The sequence below is a fragment of the Narcine bancroftii genome, chromosome 1 (assembly GCF_036971445.1).
Source record: "Narcine bancroftii isolate sNarBan1 chromosome 1, sNarBan1.hap1, whole genome shotgun sequence".
Lineage (NCBI taxonomy): Eukaryota > Metazoa > Chordata > Chondrichthyes > Torpediniformes > Narcinidae > Narcine > Narcine bancroftii.
In genome coordinates this window covers 44821807-44841312 of record NC_091469.1, presented here as the reverse complement: position 1 = coordinate 44841312, position 19506 = coordinate 44821807, and the positions used below count along the sequence as shown (strand labels likewise).

General features: G+C 37.7%; 1 protein-coding gene across 3 annotated transcripts in view; it reads right to left on the bottom strand.

Annotated features, from left to right (window-relative positions):
- The window catches only part of cenpe (centromere protein E), a 144359-nt gene that overhangs the window by 44060 nt on the left and 80793 nt on the right, over window positions 1-19506 (bottom strand). For all 3 annotated transcript variants that reach the window (XM_069925310.1, XM_069925298.1, XM_069925304.1), the window contains exons 27-44: window positions 18202-18462; window positions 17784-18041; window positions 17337-17420; window positions 16924-17184; window positions 16501-16761; window positions 16071-16154; window positions 15658-15918; window positions 15237-15497; window positions 14787-14870; window positions 14377-14637; window positions 13956-14216; window positions 13527-13787; window positions 13096-13356; window positions 12650-12910; window positions 12227-12466; window positions 6441-6617; window positions 2431-2652; window positions 974-1204 (exon numbers count right to left, since the gene is read on the bottom strand). In XM_069925310.1, the coding sequence (XP_069781411.1) occupies window positions 974-1204; window positions 2431-2652; window positions 6441-6617; window positions 12227-12466; window positions 12650-12910; window positions 13096-13356; window positions 13527-13787; window positions 13956-14216; window positions 14377-14637; window positions 14787-14870; window positions 15237-15497; window positions 15658-15918; window positions 16071-16154; window positions 16501-16761; window positions 16924-17184; window positions 17337-17420; window positions 17784-18041; window positions 18202-18462 (3990 nt within the window). The remainder of the gene's footprint in view (window positions 1-973; window positions 1205-2430; window positions 2653-6440; window positions 6618-12226; window positions 12467-12649; window positions 12911-13095; window positions 13357-13526; window positions 13788-13955; window positions 14217-14376; window positions 14638-14786; window positions 14871-15236; window positions 15498-15657; window positions 15919-16070; window positions 16155-16500; window positions 16762-16923; window positions 17185-17336; window positions 17421-17783; window positions 18042-18201; window positions 18463-19506) is intronic.

Here is a 19506-nt window from a genome sequence, read left to right as displayed (position 1 = left end):
GAGGAAGGGTTATAAAAGTATAATAAAATAAGGATCTTCAAAACAGGATAGCAAGTAGATAGCTTTAGCAAGTCTTGGGGATTGATTAATGAGTGAAGAACAAAGACATGATATTTCCTGGCTAACAAGTTTGCAGGAAGGCACATAAACTGATAAGAATTTAGAATCCACGTGGGCAGAATTACCTAATGCTAAACCAATCCAGGAGGCAGAAGAATGTTAGGGGGAAGGTATCTCTGTACTGAAATGAAATGTATAAAAGTTGGGTCAGCCTCAGTATCTGTGTGTATTCCCAGGGTAAGGGGAAGCACCCAACTTTGCATTGTTGTAATAGTATAATAAAAGTTCTTTGTTCTCAATTTTTGTCTCGAGCAAATTCTGTGAAGGTACTTCTGTTTCTCACATCCAGAATGGCTGACAGTGAAAGTTAATAGAAATTTGGATGAGTTTCACAAGTTAGGACCACACGAATGGACAGTATTTCAAAGAATTTTTAAAAACTTGTTGTATTGTTATTACATTTATGCATATAATTGAAAAAGATCAATCTCAAATCCTAAAATGCTTTGTTTTGAATATTATGATACTTCCCCATTGAGTAATGATTCTGCCTGCATCTTTACTAATCTATTCTGAGGAAAGTTGCTTTGAATATCAAACAAAATGACAATTCTTTAAAAAAAGGATTTACAAAGAGTTCTAAAATACAGCTATTCACTTAATTTTTTGTTGTAATAACCCAAGAAATAACCCATATTCAATTCACTTTCCGAATTGATAATCTTTTAACACTTCAAATATGAAAACAAGTTAGACAGCAAATGACAATGGATAGTGCCTGCCGAGACTAGATACAATATCACCGTCATTAGCTTCGTGTGGATTTTTTTTTTTTGCACAAAATAGTCACCCCACAACGAAACCTTCTAATTCATTGATTTTTTTAAATAAAAGTAATGAAATGAAAAAAAACCTTCAAATGGTTTTCTTTGTATTCAATTAATGTGGAAAGCCGTAGTAATTCAGGTTTCTTCTCTTCCGATGCCAACTCTTGCAGAGGCGAGTCAGAGATTTGCTTTTTCAGAGTCTGCAACTGCATGCACAATTCAGTATTCCTTTTCTTCTCATTTGCTAGATCCAAGTCACAATTAGTTATTGGGACCTGATACCTCATCACATTATAACAAACCCTGCACAATGCACACTGTTGATAAAATACAAAAAAAAAGACTTTATCAGAAGTGAACAGAAATAAACCAATACACTACTGAGTAATTTTTTTTTATGCAGAGACATTGTAATTAACATGGACAAATCTGCACCAAGAAATTCTTGGTTGCTGGGGAAAATCGTGGATACAGTTCCGGACAAAAAAAGGTTTTGTTCGGCAAGTGCAGATTAAAACCAAGACTGGTTACTTAATCAGCCTATTACTAAAACAAGAAGCAGAAAGTTTTGATTTCTAATCTTATATTTACTTTTGTATCTGTCATAGTAATTATTATATATTAGTCATTAATGTCCACTATAATAATTAGAGGCCAGAATGTAAAGGTTAAAACCTTGTATTTTTGATTTTTGTTAATTTTGTGCCTAACTCTAAGGAAAATTGTTGTTTGTAGTGTTACCATAGTTACTATGACATCGTATGTCATAATAACCGAGCTGACTGGGAGCATGCTTTCTCATTCTTTGAAGAATCATGATAGAGATGTAAGCTCAAGATACTTTTGTTTGAATTCATCTTATTTCATAATTTTCTTTATTTCTTTTATATTTGTTTAAAGTTGAGTATCATTGGGAAGGGAAGGTTGAGAATCACTGCTCTAGACCCAATTGTTCCTGAAATATTTTGCTTGAGAAAAAAATGTCAATGGCCCATTTCCTTTGGAGTTATGAAACTGTGTGCATAATGAGTCAATTAGGTTCAATTAAAACAGTGGTTTACAAACTTTTCCATTCCACCCACATACTACTTTAAGCAATCCCTACTAATCACAGAGCACCTATGGCATAGGGAATACAAAGTGGTATGTGGGTGGAAAGAAAAAGGTTGAGAACCACTGGTTTAACGTTTACTGAGGGACAAATACCCAATGATGCCACATCCCATGCAAGTGTAACCGATTCCAAAGTTGAAGATTTGGAGATAACATTCTCCTGGTTGAGTAATTAAATTACAAAAGTAAATTTAGATGATAAAAATGCTGGGAAAGCTTAGCCAGTTAGACTGGAAAGCAGGACATGCCCAAGATTTATTTTTAGGATTTGTGTTCATCCTACTTTCCTTTCTACATACGCTACTCGATCTGTTGTTCCCCAAATTTATGTTATTATTTCATGATTTCCAAATTTTGTGGTGCTTTCCCTTCTAAAATTTAAGCAATGCAATGTAACCTATAAACAGAAAAGACTACAAATTGCAATTACCATGAAACCATATCTCCACCACATAAACTGTTCATATAGTTTTTTATTCTCTTCCTGTAGCTTTTTTATACTTATTGATTCTGTTGACTCTTCAGGAAATTTAGAGCAAAATTTGAGCAGTAGCTCATTCCATGCTTCCCCCTCTCTTGAAAGTTGAGAATCAGTTTCAGCTACCTCCATCTTGTACTCTTTTTCCAATCCGATTAAATTTTGAATTACTTCCTGAAGAACAAAAATAAATTCACTTTAAAAGTAAGAGAGGCCTCTTTTTAAATCAACTGAAAAAAGACAAAAATGCAGATAATGCTAACAACCAGGTATCAAAAAGAGCAAGGGCAAACTTAGCTGGAACTCCATAGAATGTTAAAATTTCACATGATTTAAATTCTATCACCTTGATGTATTTCTTTCAATCTGACCAAACTGCTCTATCAGTCTTGAAACTAGCCTTACAATAAGATGCAATTAATTTGAAGCAGTGGCCCTCAACTTCTTTCCATGCATACATGGAATTTATTATTTATAGGCCAGGATTAAAAATTCATGTATAATCATCTTGGGGCAGATCACAGCAAGCCACATTTTGAATTGTTACAATTCTTCCCTCCATAGCTGTTAGTGGTTCAAAATTATGCTGAGATGCAGCAAACTAATATTAAAAAAACCTAGCTGTTCCTAGTAATAACAAGAGAGACATTGTTCACATCTCAACCTTGTCCATTTCATGTGAAAAATGCTACCTTCCTCAGTACAGTAAAATTCCCATTACCCAGCACCTATGGGGATCACGGACACCGAAAATGCAAATTTCCTGGTTGACTCTTCCAATGCCTAACTAATATACCTGCATATAGAATAGACCATTTGAAAGACAAAAAAACTGCACAATGTAATCTAAAAATTAGTATTGTAGCCTTTAATTATATGAAGTTCACTTTAATCAAGCAATTCCTGTAACTCACAGTATTTAAATATGAACCCCAGTCGCTGGCACTGTAACAGCGTTGCACTAGCGGCTATGTTAATTGTGCCACTGTCATAATTAAGTTACTCCCCCAAGTTCACAGATAAAGCCTTATTAATATACTTAATACTAATAAAATAAAGACTCTCACTAGGCATAGATAGGGAGACACCTTGGGAGAGTTATCCCAAATGGCAGCAGCTGACTCTTCATCCTGGGCACCGCCAATTCATTCCAACACAACTTTATTCAAATTACTGCTGCGGGTGGGCATGGCTGAGGCACTCCTCTGGCTGAATGTTTGCTCCCAACTTGACCAAGGCAACCCGACATCTCCATGCAAGTGTCCTGATCAGGCCCTCGGTGCACCTTCCTCGCACTGTCAACCTGGCTCACTTCTACACCAGTGTCCCAATCAGGCCTTTGGTACACCTTCCTTGCACTAATAACCCGATTCACCTCTTCACAAATGGCAACAGTGAAAACAATGCACGTGCATTGAGGGGCATTGCTAGTTTAACAGGGCAAGCCTGCCTGAAGTGCTGGTTGCCTGAAGTGCTGGTTGCCTGAAGTGCTGGTTGCCTGAAGTGCTGGTTGCCTGAAGTGCTGGTTGCCTGAAGTGCTGGTTGCCTGAAGTGCTGGTTGCCTGAAGTGCTGGTTGCCTGAAGTGCTGGTTGCCTGAAGTGCTGGTTGCCTGAAGTGCTGGTTGCCTGAAGTGCTGGTTGCCTGAAGTGCTGGTTGCCTGAAGTGCTGGTTGCCTGAAGTGCTGGTTGCCTGAAGTGCTGGTTGCCTGAAGTGCTGGTTGCCTGAAGTGCTGGTTGCCTGAACCTTGTCTATATGCTTTAAGGTCTTCACAAACTTTTCAGTGCTGTAACAAAAATGAGACACTAACGCACTATATTGATTTCAATGTAAACTACTTAGCTTAGAATTTCCAGAACTATATCTTACATCTTCTTTCTTCCTTGGCTTGGCTTCGCGGACGAAGATTTATGGAGGGGTAATGTCCACGTCAACTGCAGGCTCGTTTGTGGCTGACAAGTCCGATGCGGGACAGGCAGACACGGTTGCAAGGGAAAATTGGTTGGTTGGGGTTGGGTTTTTCCTCCTTTGTATTTTGACAGTGAGGTGGGCTCTGTGGTCTTCTTCAAAGGAGGTTGTTGCCCGCCGAACTGTGAGGCGCCAAGATGCACGGTTTGAGGCGATATCAGCCCACTGGCGGTGGTCAATGTGGCAGGCTCCAAGAGATTTCTTTAGGCAATCCTTGTACCTCTTCTTTGGTGCACCTCTGTCACGGTGGCCAGTGGAGAGCTCGCCATATAACACTATCTTGGGAAGGCGATGGTCCTCCATTCTGGAGACGTGACCTACCCAGTGCAGTTGGATCTTCAGCAGCGTGAATTCGATGCTGTCGGCCTCTGCCATCTCAAGTACTTCGATGTTGGAGATGAAGTCGCTCCAATGAATGTTGAGGATGGAGCGGAGACAACGCTGGTAGAAGCGTTCTAGGAGCCGTATGTGATGCCGGTACAGGACCCATGATTTGGAGCCGAACAGGAGTGTGGGTATGACAACGGCTCTGTATACGCTAATCTTTGTGAGGTTTTTCAGTTGGTTGTTTTTCCAGACTCTTTTGTGTAGTCTTCCAAAGGCGCTATTTGCCTTGGCGAGTCTGTTATCCATCTCGTTGTCGATCCTTGCATCCGATGAAATGGTGCAGCCGAGATAGGTAAACTGGTTGACCGTTTTGAGTTTTGTGTGCCCCATGGAGATGTGGGGGGGCTGGTAGTCATAGTGGGGAGCTGGCTGATGGAGGACCGTTTTCTTCAGGCCGACTTCCAGGCCAAACATTTTGGCAGTTTCCGCAAAACAGGACATCAAGCGCTGAAGAGCTGTCTCTGAATGTGCAACTAAAGCAGCATCGTCTGCAAAGAGTAGCTCACGGACAAGTTGCTCTTGTGTCTTGGTGTGAGCTTGCAGGCGCCTCAGATTGAAGAGACTGCCATCTGTGTGGTACCGGATGTAAACAGCGTCTTCATTGTTGAGGTCTTTCATGGCTTATATATCTTATATAATTGGCCTTTAACTACCAAATACTGAAATTTGTCACATTCCAGTTGCAACAATAGAATCAACTTTAAGAATCAATTTAAGAATCAACTTCAAGAAGCAATTTTATTTTGGTAATATTTTCTTACCATTTCAGTGACATACGTTAGTTGGGCATATAACAAGTACTACCTATTAGATCATGAGAAGCTGGAAGAATCAGTGGACAGCAACACAAGTGGATAGCAACCGTCACTCCACAATTTGCGTCAGGAACCTTTATATGTCTTGATGATTGACCCTGACCGCTGAGTTCTTCCAGCTTCAAATTATTTGGTCAAGATTCTAGCATCTGCTGTTTTTGTGTTTCTGCATGATATAACATTCATAAAATTTTAAACACTCGAGGTTTTCTAATTTATTTTGTCTCGGTGCCAAAGGATATCTCATTTTGTCTGATGAGGTTTAGTGTTTTATCATCTTAGAACACTGGATTTACAAAGCTTATAAAGACTAGCAGACATTTCCAGAAGTATCGAAAAAGGTCTTGTTTCACTTAAAACATCTTCTTTCATCATTGTCAAGGATTTAAAGGCAGTTTTACCATAAACAACAAATTATGTTAATAACCACACAATTTCTCCATATATTTCTACTACAAATTACCACACAATTTCAAAAAACATTGGGCATGAAATTCTATTGAGATAGCTGATATGTGAAAGACATGTCAATCTAAATCTTTTACATTACAAAAGTCATTGATGTATACCTCTTCAATTGATATGAATTTTAAGTTTGAAACATTGAATCGCAGCAAGGAAATATACTTTTGAGTTACAAAGTTTATCCAGTCTTCAAAGGAAAATGCAATTCATTCAAGAAATGTCCAAATGACAAAAAAAATAGCAACTTTCAGACTGCTATTCAGCTCCCAACATATTGTTTGATTTTCAGGTACCAATGCAAGCGAAACAAAGTAATGCTGAAATCATACCTGCAGAAGATTATCTTTCTCTTGTAGATGATTAGAAAGTTTGAGAATTTCTGCGTTAATTTCCTTGCTTCTCGGATCAGTGGTTTCAGTTTGCATCTGCTCCCCTTTCAATTTTACAATTTGTTTTTCCAACCTTGGGTCCATTTCAGCAATTTCATTTCTCTCCTCCATTTTAAGCTGTTGGGTAAAATTAATGTATTTACAATTCCATACAAAAGTAAAGGTTATGATCAAGAAAACAAAATTTAAACATGCCTTATGTGTTTAGAAGCATTCTGAAAGTATTGTTCCAATGCCTTTGGTAAGCTCAATCCTCTAATTGGGAAAGAACCAGAACAACACATTCCTCATCTCAGTTTCAGAATCTTTGCAATACACACACTTCGGGAAATACAGAGTGAATAGAGGTGTACATAAGAACAATAACTGGAAAAAAGTTAGTAATTTTCAAATTTAACTGAAGGGTGAATAGACCACCTATGATTTTTTCTAAGTTTAAACATGCTATAGTTTGGGGAAATCATTGAAAGGTGGTAGGTGGTTTAGGATTTTCCATTTAAGTCAAATAGATCTCCTGGCTATTAAAGTAACAAATGCAATCAGACAACAAGCTGAAATAGATAATGGCCAAAGTCCAAAATTGGTAGTCCAAAAAGTGCAGTAATAGAACAAGGTTGTACATCAACAAGTAAAACTGCTGAAATAATATCAAAAATCTTTCCAATATTTTTTCAAGGAAGGGCAGGACCAAAACATATGCATTAGGGAAGCCACCTCAGAGTCTATATAGGAGTAAAAATATGCTAGCTTATCCTTAGACATATGGGACCTTGAAATGCATCAGAGTGTGTCAAGCACACATGGAAGTATTAACTAATTGGAGAATTTTCTCCCAGGTAAGGGTATCTGAAGCTCTCTTTCCCATTTATTTTTAATTTTATCAGATATCACTGGACACATTTTCAGGATAAAACCACAAATTGTTATTAAGCTCTTCTGGAAGGAGTTTAAACAAAATTTTAATCAATAACCCCAGTCTGATGTGGTATCACAAAAGTAGATAAAACAACATTTAAAAAGTTCCTAATCTGTAGATATCTAGGCAGATTATAATTTATTAGACAACTGCTCAAAAGACGTGAGGCAGTTATCCATGACTGCATAAAATCCATAAACAAAATCACAAAAACATACTATTCCCTTCATATTCCATAAAAAAAAGCTTGTTTAAACTTAGAAAAAATTGACCCTTCGGTTAAATTTGAAGAAACATGGAGACCATTTATTCAACATTTTCATATGATGCAAGTTAATCCTTTCTGAATCGTCTTAACTTTTATTAGAGTATAGAGGAGCGTAGTTAACATCAAAATAATTATTTAACCGGTGAAATATGGTAGTCCAACTTTTGGTTTTTTTTAAAGTTAGGGGGATATTTTTGTAATAAAATTTGGTTCTTTTTCATGTTTGGCTTTTAAGAGGTTGGGAGGCTCAGTTTACATATGTTAGTGTCTGTGTTTTATACATTAATAGTTATTAATGCAATCCTGATCTCTATTATTGTTAGGTTTATTAATCTGAAACTTAATAAAAAGATTGAAAATAAAAAGTAATTTTAATTTAAAAATTTTTAAAAAGATATTGTTTAATTAAAATTACCAGTTGCAAAAATTTATTCACAAGGATATGAAGATGGAATTGTCTGATAAGTTTACGGTATTGGATTTTAGCAAGCCATGCCCGGGTGGACTTACAGAAGTAGACAAAACTGCTGGAGAAATTCAGCAGGTTATGCAGCATCCTTAGGAAGTTTAAAAAGTAATTGCTGTTTCAGGCCTGAGCCAAAATCTGCAGATTTTCTTGTTTACCAGGACTTGTAGAGCAAACAAGAGGTTCCTGGAGTGCAATGTCAAATAGATACCTCAGACTTCAGATACATGGTTCCCTGAAAGTGGCGACATGGGTAGACAAAATGGTGTAGGTGTTTGGCAAGCTTGCCTTTATTGGCTCGGACATTGATCACATGAATTGGGATGGCACGTTACACCTGTATGCCATTGGTATGAGTATTGTGCACAATATAATCACCAGCAATAGGAAAGATGTTAAGATGAACAGTGTGCAGAGACTATTTGCAACCATGAGGCCTGGACTGGAGGTCTTAAATTCTAGAGAGGCTGAGACTTCCTTCTCCCACCACCCACTCCACCCCCTGGAGGAGTACAAAATCATGAGGGACATTGACAGTTTCCCCTCACCCACTCAGGAACGACATTCTAAAACTAGAGGACATCGTTTTAAAAGGTGAGGGAGAAAAGATTTAAAAAGAGACCAGAGGAGCAACTTCACCGAGCCTCCCCCACCCCACAGTGTGCTTCGTATGAGACAGGCACAATTACGAATGTTTAAGTCAATAGGCAGGCAAGTGGATAAGAAAAGTTTAAGAGTTATATGGACCAAATACAAGCAAATGGGGATACATCCTTGAAGAAAGAATTACAATCACATATCCAAAAGTCAAAAAGGCAGGGTTGCGATCATGGATTTGAAATCTTCAGCAAACCAAGCTTCTAGTCATTTAATATTTGTGGAAGGATTGAAATATCTTTGACTTTTTCAGTTCAATATTTATCACGTGAAAAAGTAATAATGGAAGGATTGTGAAAAACACTGCAATCTCAGGGCAGCAATTCATTTTGGGTTAATGTGCAAATCACAGACCCTTTATACATGTAGGAGTTTTGTCAAATTTTTGATGACTAGTTTGTTCTTTTTACTATCATGCACAAAATGATGATCAACAGGTAATCAATTCAGAAAACACATTTCTGTAAACAACTTCTATAAAATTGTGACATCGAGTCATTGATCTGTTGGTGGCCAGAACCAGATTTTTTGTTGCATCCTTTGAAGTGCCAGTCAATGCACATTTAAACATTTTTTTCACACTTAAACATTTTTTTTTAAATTTCTTTTCTATGTACAGTTTTAAATGTTATTTTAGTATAAGTATTTTTCTTAGAAGCCAAAAGTAAAGAATTAATAAATTAACACAGTTGAGTTCAAATTTTTTTTTAAATAAAATCACATTTTGTACAACTTATCACTGATTTTAGCACATTAGGAGTTTAAAAGATAGAATGAGATTGGCACTCGAGGAAATATAGCATGCAAAACCTTGGGGAAAGAGCAGAGAACATGAGGAATAAATTATTCTACATTTCATAAATTTGATGTGCCAAAATAATTTTGTTCTATTATTTGATTCATTATTTAATGATATCACTAAACCAGTCAAGCATTCTATGGAAAGTAGTTTCATACACCCACTATTTCTTCTAAAATACCTGGCATATTATGACCTTATATTTTCATAGGTAACATTATCCCAAATAAGCACCACACACACCCACACACACCTGTAAGAACTCAGCAGCTCAAGTTGGGGAAAAAAGAATGGTCAACTTTTCGTGCCTGAGCCCTTCACCAAGACTGGGAATGAGAAGCTAGTGAAAAGAGTATAATGGGATAAGCAGGACAGGGGCACAACATGAAATTGGTGAACTAGGGAGAGGTGAAGCATGTCAGAGGTAGAAGATTGGCAACTGCCAAAGGGAGAGAGAGATAGGAAAAAAGGTCAGGTGGAGAAAGACGCGTCATACAGATGGAGTGGGTGATTAGAAAACATTGCTGAAAATTAATAAGGTGACAATGGTGGTATAAAGAGAGATTTGATAGAACAGAAAAGTCAGGATGGGGAGCAGGGAGAGAGCAGTAGAATCCAATGGGTAGTTTGGGATGGAATCAAAGGGGAAAGAGTAGAAGGAGTACCAAAGAGAGGGGAGTCATTAAATGAAACTAAAAAATTCTATTTTCAAACTATTGGGTTGTCGGCTGCCCAGGGAGAATATAATGTGTTGCTCCATCGGTCTGGCAGTGGAGAAAGACCCAGGACAGACAGGTCAGTGTGGAAATGGGAGTTGAAATTACATGCAACTGGGAGCTCAGGATGGCTACTGTGAACAGAGCACAGCATCTCTGCAAAATGATCCCCAAGTTTGCACTTGGTCTCACTGATGTGAAGAGGCTATATCAAGAGCACAGTACACAATAGATGAGGTTTGAGGAGGTGCATGTAAACCACTACCTCACATGGAAGAATTGTTCAAGTTCCTGGATGGCGACGAGGGAGTTACAAGAGTAAATGTTACACTCCTGTGGCTGCAGAGGGAGATGGGAGGAGAGAGAAAAGTGGAAAAGGAAGTCACAGAGACAGTGATCCTTGTGGAAGGCATAAAGGAACGAGGAGGGGTAGATGTGTCTGGTGATCTAGTTGCACCTGGCAGAAATGTCGAGGATGATATGGTGAACAGTGGAGCGGGTAGGGTTAAAAGCAAGGTCAAGGGGAACCCCCTATCCTTGTTCAGTTTGGGAAGAGCAAATATAAAAGAGGAACTCCAAGAAACTGAGGAAATGCTAGAGATGGTTCTACTGACCACAGTCGTGGGAAGTTACAATGCTTTAAAAAGGACATATCTGATGCCCGGAATGGAAGGTCTCATCTTGAGAACAGATGTAGTGAAAGTGGAGAAATTGGTAGAAAGGGATGGCATTCTTTCAGGAGAAAACGTGTTCAAGGTAGCTGTGGTAATGAGTAGGCTTGTAGCAAGCATTAGTAATAACTCGTGCCCTGAGATGGAGATAGAGAGGTCTGGAAAGAGGCATTTCAGAAATAGTCCAAGAATTAGACAGAGGTGTGGAGATGAGTAACATGGGTTAAATAGTTCAAATTCAGTCATCAGTATAATGGAGAAAGTGTTGGGGATGATGCAGAACAAAGACTGTTCCATATCCCCACAAAAAGGAAGGCAAAGCAGGGACCCAAGCCTGTGGGCATCGTTATACCATTTATTTGAAGACCATGTGCTCTGACCAACACCATTGCAGTTTTGTTTGCCTTAGGAGAGCAACACTATAAAGTAGGTTACCCAATGTTTGGTTAGGTTGTTCAAGTTTTTCCCTCTCCCCACCCTCTAATGCTGGCCACTATGGGAAAAGAATGTTTTTCTCCTCTGACAGTATTATATTTCCAAATTATTCAAAATTCACTACTGGAGTAATGAGCAATATTCTCAACATTGCAACTGGTTCTTGGATATGAAATAAATACCAAGACCCTCAGGGTTATTACCAGTTAATTTTATACTTTTCTATATCTACAACACTTGCAATATCTATTCCAGAAGTAGAAATAGACTTTGGGATCTTACTCTATAGATAGAATACTACCATCTCAAATAGACTTTGGGATCTTACTCTATAGATAGAATACTACCATCTCAAATAGAGTTTGTTGCTTTGCTGCTCTGGAAAACATTTTTAACAACTACCTTGTCAGACTGGATCCTTTATAATGCCAGAATCATTGAACACTAAATTTTCCTTTACCATTTTAATTTTAAGCATGCAATTACTTCTATTTGCACTTTAATTTTTATTTAAATTGAGACCTACAGCACGGTAATCAGCCATTTTGGCCCATGAGCCCATGCCGCCCAATTACACCCAATTGACTTAGGACCTCAATACGTTTTGAAAGGTAGAGGAATCTGGAACCCCCAGGGAAAACCCTCGCAGACATGAGGAGAATGTACATACTCCTTACAGACAGCACTGAATATGTTTAGTTGCATGAAGCATATTGTAGCAAACATGGCTAACACACCTATTGAAGGTACAAGAGCATTATTAAAACCTTCTTTTCCCTACTTGTTTACTATCCCAACCTTTTCTTGCAGAGTCCTCTTCATTTCATTTTCAAGTTTGACACAAGCCAGCAATTCTTGAAGATCATTTTTCTCCTTCATTATGGATAATTTTTCATTTTCCAGTTGCTGGATGAATTTCTCCTCCTGAATTTTTGCTTTCTGTTCTTTGGAAGCACGAGTTTTCAGCTCTTCAATCTCAGTGCGCAATGTATTACGCTGAGACATCACCTTCTCCAGTTTCTCGTCTTGATTTTGCATCTAAGACCATGACATAATTTAATTTCTACATGTTTCAACACAGTAGAATCCTCAATCACAATTTCATAAGTTATCCTAGGCACACAAAGCTGCTGTTCAGCATTTCTGCTTAACAAAACTAGCACCAACTTAGTTATCACAAGCTATTTATTATTGCACAGCCATTACAAAGTTTTAACTCACCATTTCAATGTTTGCTTCCAAGGTTTTCTTCATTTTGTCCCTTTCTGCTTTGATATTCTTTAACTTCTCCTCAAGGTCGTCTTTCTCTTTTAAAATTGACAATTTTTCATTTGCTAGTCTCTGGAATTGCTGGTTGAATTCCACCTCTTGAATTTCTGCTTTTGGTACCTTGGAAGCAAGAGCTCTCAAGTCTTCAACCTCCACAAGCAATACATCACGCTGTGAAATCATGTTCCCTAGTTCTTCAACCTGCTTTTGCATCTACAAAAACACACATTTACATTCAAAGCTAAAGTAGCACAGTTTAGTAAATATTCTTGCACTAAATTTCTGATCACTATAAAGGTCAGAAGCTATTTAACATTAAATTTGAATAATAAATACATTGACTGCTCATGTTCTTAATCACCTTAACCTATTTAATTATTAAAAAAATCATAACTTGCCATCTCAGTTTTTTCCATCAAGGCTCTCTTCGTTTCATCTTTTTCTGCTTTGATAGATTCCAATCTTTCCTGGAGCTCAGCCCTTTCTTTTATCAAGAATAATTTTTCATTCTCCAGCTGCTGAAAACTCTGGATGAATTCCTCTTTACAAATCTGTTCCCCCTGTTCTTTGGAACCATGAGCTCTCAGCTCATTAATCTCAGCAAGCAACTTATCACGCTGAGACACAATGTGATGAAGTTCCTCACCTTGGTTTTGAGTCTAATTTAAAAAAAAGTAGAGTGTAGCATTGTGAGATTATACAGAATACAGCTGAAGACTTAAAAGTCTTCATTAGTTACCTATAAACAACAGGCCAAACTACAGTAAAATTCGCTAATAAATAGATTAAAGATACAAAAGCACCTTCATCCAGATAAAGTATGACATACCATCTCAGAGTTTTCTTGTAGAGCTTTCTTGATTTCATCCTTTTCCACAACAACACACCTGAGTTTTTCATTAAGCTCATCCCTTTCCTTAATCAGTGATGATTTTTCATCCTCCAGCTGCTGAAACTGCTGGATGAATTCCTTTTTCTGAATCTCTGCCTCCTGTTCTTTGGAATCATGAGCTCTGAGCTCTTCAATCTCAGCAAGCAACTCGTCACGCTGAGACACAATGTGATGAAGTTCCTCACCTTGGTTTTGAGTCTAATTTAAAAAAAAGTAGTGTAGCATTGTGAGATTATACAGAATACAGCTGAAGACTCAAAAGTCTTCATTAGTTACCTATAAACAACAGGCCAAACTACAGTAAAATTCGCTAATAAATAGATTAAAGATACAAAAGCACCTTCATCCAGATAAAGTATGACATACCATCTCAGAGTTTTCTTGTAGAGCTTTCTTGATTTCATCCTTTTCCACAACAACACACCTGAGTTTTTCATTAAGCTCATCCCTTTCCTTAATCAGTGATGATTTTTCATCCTCCAGCTGCTGAAACTGCTGGATGAATTCCTTTTTCTGAATATCTGTCTCTTGTTCTTTGGAATCACGAGCTCTGAGCTCTTCTATCTCACCAAGCAACTCGTCACGCTGAGACACAGTGTGATGAAGTTCCTCACCTTGCTTTTGAGTCTAATTAAAAAAGATAGAGCACTGCATTGTGAGATTATACAGAATGTAGGTGAAGACTAACCGTGCTCATCGGTTATTCTATGCATGTCAGGCCAAACTACAGGGAAATTGGCTAATAATTAGATTAAAGATACAATGACACAGATAAAGAACGACTTACTAGCTCAGAGTTTTCTTGCAGGACTTTTGTCATTTCATCTTTTTCTTCTTTCATACATTTCAGTCTCTCCTCGAGTTCGTCCTTCTCCTTTACCAAGGCTGATTTTTCATCCTCCAGTTGCTGAAACTGCTGTCTGAATTCTTCTTCCTTAATTAATACTTCCTGTTCTTTACAAATATGATCCTTCAGCTTTTCAATTTCATCAAGCAACACATCGCGCTGAGAACTCACGTGGTGGAGTTTCTCAGCTTGGTTCTGCACCTAACAGAAAGGAAAATAGGTACGATCAGATGCAGTCCTCACTAATGTCTTCACGTACTTTTCAGGTAATTCTGCATTAATAGCAATAAATTATTTGACCATTCAAGGAAGATCATTTTAAGTTATTGTATACCTCAAAAAAAACTCACAATTTCACAGTTTTCTTGCAGTGTTCTTTTCATTTCGTCCCTTTCAATGATGACATTCTTCAACTCCTGGAGCTCATCCTCGACCTTTATAAAGAGAAATTTTTATCTGCCAGTTTCTGGAATTGCTGGCTTAATTGTTCTCCTTGAATTTCTGTGTTTGGTTAGTTGGAAGCTTGACCTCTCAATTCTTCAACCTCAAAGCAGTACATCACATTGAGACATCATGCAAATTGATATCCATACCTTGCTTTACCATCTAATCGTAAAGAATTGTGAAGATACGAACAAGCGCACATCACATTTTCATTGCATTATGGTAATAAAAAGGAGGGAAGCATTGAAAAGGAGGGAAGCATGAAATGAAAACTCGCCTATAAATTCATCAACGCCATTAGAAGCTATTTGATGGTACTAAAATCATTAGGTACTCAAAAAAAAATCACAACTCACCATCTCAGAGTTTTCTTGTAGAGCTTTCTTGATTTCATCCTTTTCCACAACAACACACCTGAGTTTTTCATTAAGCTCATCCCTTTCCTTTATCAGTGATGATTTTTCATCCTCCAACTGCTGAAACTGCTGGATGAATTCCTTTTTCTGAATCTCTTTCTCTTGTTCTTTGGAATCACGAGCTCTGAGCTCTTCTATCTCACCAAGCAACTCGTCACGCTGAGACACAGTGTGATGAAGTTCCTCACCTTGCTTTTGAGTCTAATTAAAAAAGATAGAGCACTGCATTGTGAGATTATACAGAATGTAGGTGAAGACTAACCGTGCTCATCGGTTATTCTATGCATGTCAGGCCAAACTACAGGGAAATTGGCTAATAATTAGATTAAAGATACAATGACACAGATAAAGAACGACTTACTAGCTCAGAGTTTTCTTGCAGGACTTTTGTCATTTCATCTTTTTCTTCTTTCATACATTTCAGTCTCTCCTCGAGTTCGTCCTTCTCCTTTACCAAGGCTGATTTTTCATCCTCCAGTTGCTGAAACTGCTGTCTGAATTCTTCTTCCTTAATTAATACTTCCTGTTCTTTACAAATATGATCCTTCAGCTTTTCAATTTCATCAAGCAACACATCGCGCTGAGAACTCACGTGGTGGAGTTTCTCAGCTTGGTTCTGCACCTAACAGAAAGGAAAATAGGTACGATCAGATGCAGTCCTCACTAATGTCTTCACGTACTTTTCAGGTAATTCTGCATTAATAGCAATAAATTATTTGACCATTCAAGGAAGATCATTTTAAGTTATTATATACCTCAAAAAAACAAACTCACAATTTCACAGTTTTCTTGCAGTGTTCTTTTCATTTCGTCCCTTTCAATGATGACATTCTTCAACTCCTGGAGCTCATCCTCGACCTTTATAAAGAGAAATTTTTATCTGCCAGTTTCTGGAATTGTTGGCTTAATTGTTCTCCTTGAATTTCTGTGTTTGGTTAGTTGGAAGCTTGACCTCTCAATTCTTCAACCTCAAAGCAGTACATCACATTGAGACATCATGCAAATTGATATCCATACCTTGCTATACCATCTAATCGTAAAGAATTGTGAAGATGCGAACAAGCGCACATCACATTTTCATTGCATTATGGTAATAAAAAGGAGGGAAGCATGAAATGAAAACTCGCCTATAAATTCATCAACTCCATTAGAAGCTATTTGATGGTACTAAAATTAATAGGTACTCAAAAAAATCACAACTCACCATCTCAGAGTTTTTTTGTAGAGCTTTCTTGATTTCATCCTTTTCCACAACAACACACCTGAGTTTTTCACTAAGCTCATCCCTTTCCTTAATCAGTGATGATTTTTCATCCTCCAACTGCTGAAACTGCTGGATGAATTCCTTTTTCTGAATATCTGTCTCTTGTTCTTTGGAATCACGAGCTCTGAGCTCTTCTATCTCACCAAGCAACTCGTCACGCTGAGACACAGTGTGATGAAGTTCCTCACCTTGCTTTTGAGTCTAATTAAAAAAGATAGAGCACTGTATTGTGGCATTATACAGAATGCAGGTGAAGACTTTAACCATGTTCATCAGTTATTCTATGCATGTCAGGCCAAACTACAGGGAAATTGGCTAATAATTAGATTAAAGATACAATGACACAGATAAAGAACAACTTACTAGCTCAGAGTTTTCTTGCAGGACTTTTGTCATTTCATCTTTTTCTTCTTTCATACATTTCAGTCTCTTCTCGAGTTCGTCCTTCTCCTTTACCAAGGCTGATTTTTCATCCTCCAGTTGCTGAAACTGCTGTCTGAATTCTTCTTCCTTAATTAATACTTCCTGTTCTTTACAAATATGATTCTTCAGCTTTTCAATTTCATCAAGCAACACATCGCGCTGAGAACTCACGTGGTGGAGTTTCTCAGCTTGGTTCTGCACCTAACAGAAAGGAAAATAGGTACGATCAGATGCAGTCCTCGCTAATGTCTTCACGTACTTTTCAGGTAATTCTGCATTAATAGCAATAAATTATTTGACCATTCAAGGAAGATCATTTTAAGTTATTATATACCTCAAAAAAACAAACTCACAATTTCACAGTTTTCTTGCAGTGTTCTTTTCATTTCGTCCCTTTCAATGATGACATTCTTCAACTCCTGGAGCTCATCCTCGACCTTTATAAAGAGAAATTTTTATCTGCCTGTTTCTGGAATTGTTGGCTTAATTGTTCTCCTTGAATTTCTGTGTTTGGTTAGTTGGAAGCTTGACCTCTCAATTCTTCAACCTCAAAGCAGTACATCACATTGAGACATCATGCAAATTGATATCCATACCTTGCTTTACCATCTAATCGTAAAGAACTGTGAAGATGCGAACAAGCGCACATCACATTTTCTTGCATTATGGTAATAAAAAGGAGGGAAGCATTGAAAAGGAGGGAAGCATGAAATGAAAACTCGCCTATAAATTCATCAACTCCATTAGAAGCTATTTGATGGTATTAAAATTAATAGGTACTCAAAAAAATCACAACTCACCATCTCAGAGTTTTTTTGTAGAGCTTTCTTGATTTCATCCTTTTCCACAACACACCTGAGTTTTTCATTAAGCTCATCCCTTTCCTTAATCAGTGATGATTTTTCATCCTCCAGCTGCTGAAACTGCTGGTTGAATTCCTTTTTCTGAATATCTGTCTCTTGTTCTTTGGAATCACGAGCTCTGAGCTCTTCTATCTCACCAAGCAACTCGTCACGCTGAGACACAGTGTGATGAAGTTCCTCACCTTGCTTTTGAGTCTAATTAAAAAAGATAGAGCACTGCATTGTGAGATTATACAGAATGCAGGTGAAGACGAACCGTGCTCATCGGTTATTCTATGCATGTCAGGCCATACTACAGGGAAATTGGCTAATAATTAGATTAAAGATACAAAGACACAGATAAAGAATTGCTTACTAGCTCAGAGTTTTCTTGAAGGACTTTTGTCATTTCATCTTTTTCTTCTTTCATACATTTCAGTCTCTCCTCAAGTTCGTCCTTCTCCTTTACCAAGGCTGATTTTTCATCCTTCAGTTGCTGAAACTGCTGTCTGAATTCTTCTTCCTTAATTAATACTTCCTGTTCTTTACAAATATGATCCTTTAGCCTTTCAATTTCATCAAGCAACATTTTGCGCTGAGAATTCAAGTGGTGGAGTTCCTCAGCTTGGTTTTGCATCTAACAAAAAAAAAGTAAATAGAATTATGTGAAGATTGGCAGTTCTCATATCCTTACACACTGAGGCAACTCTATTTTCAAAGAAGGCCAAAGAAATTTGGCATTTTGCCACATACACCATAGTTCTAAAGGTGCATTGTAGTATACTGGCTGGTTGCATCACAACCTAGTTTGGAAATTCAAGTGACCGAAAGCAGAAGCCTGCAGAATGTGGGAAACTTGACCCAGTCCTCCACAGGCACCAACCTTCCATCCACTGAAGCTGCCAAGAAGGCAGCATTCATAAAGGACCCTCCATCACCCTGGTCACAATCTCTTCTCTCTGCAACTCTGCTACCTTCAGGCAGAAAGTAGAGAAACCTGAAGTCTATCACCTTTAGCTTCAAGAACAGTTTCCTCCTACCTCTTCCCACCTCACAACTATTAGGGTTTTGACCATTTTCATAATACCTCTCCATAAACTAGGGCCAAAAGGTCTGCCGGCACTATTGAAATGTCACTATTTTTGCATTAAATGCAAGTGTGAATAACTATCTATCCTTTTATTTTTCAACTCTTTTTCTATGCAATGGCATATTGTGTTAATTTACAACATCATTGGTGTACCTTGCATCATTGTGTGGCAGCACAAAGAATTTTGGTGCACCTGGACATTGTACTTCAGGATATGACAATCAATTCTCATGCTGATTCTGCTTATGTAGAATACAAGTAAAGACCAGATGCACCAAATGCTCAGTGCTCTATATTCTATGTACATTCTATAAACAATTTAATCAGGCTACTGAAAAGCCCATCCAATTAACATTAAGAAAGCACAACGTAAAAATGATAGCAATGAAAATTAATATATTGTGGGAAGTTTACTGGTCTGGTGAATAATCATACATTTTACTGAAATTTTGAGGTTAACAAGAATCTTGTGGCACTGAGCTTATCATGATGAAAAAGCCAAGTTTGAGAGGTTATAAAGTTAGCTGGAGTAATATTGGAATTAAGAGAATAGGGATAATATATAGTAGCAAGACTATTACTTGTTGTCTG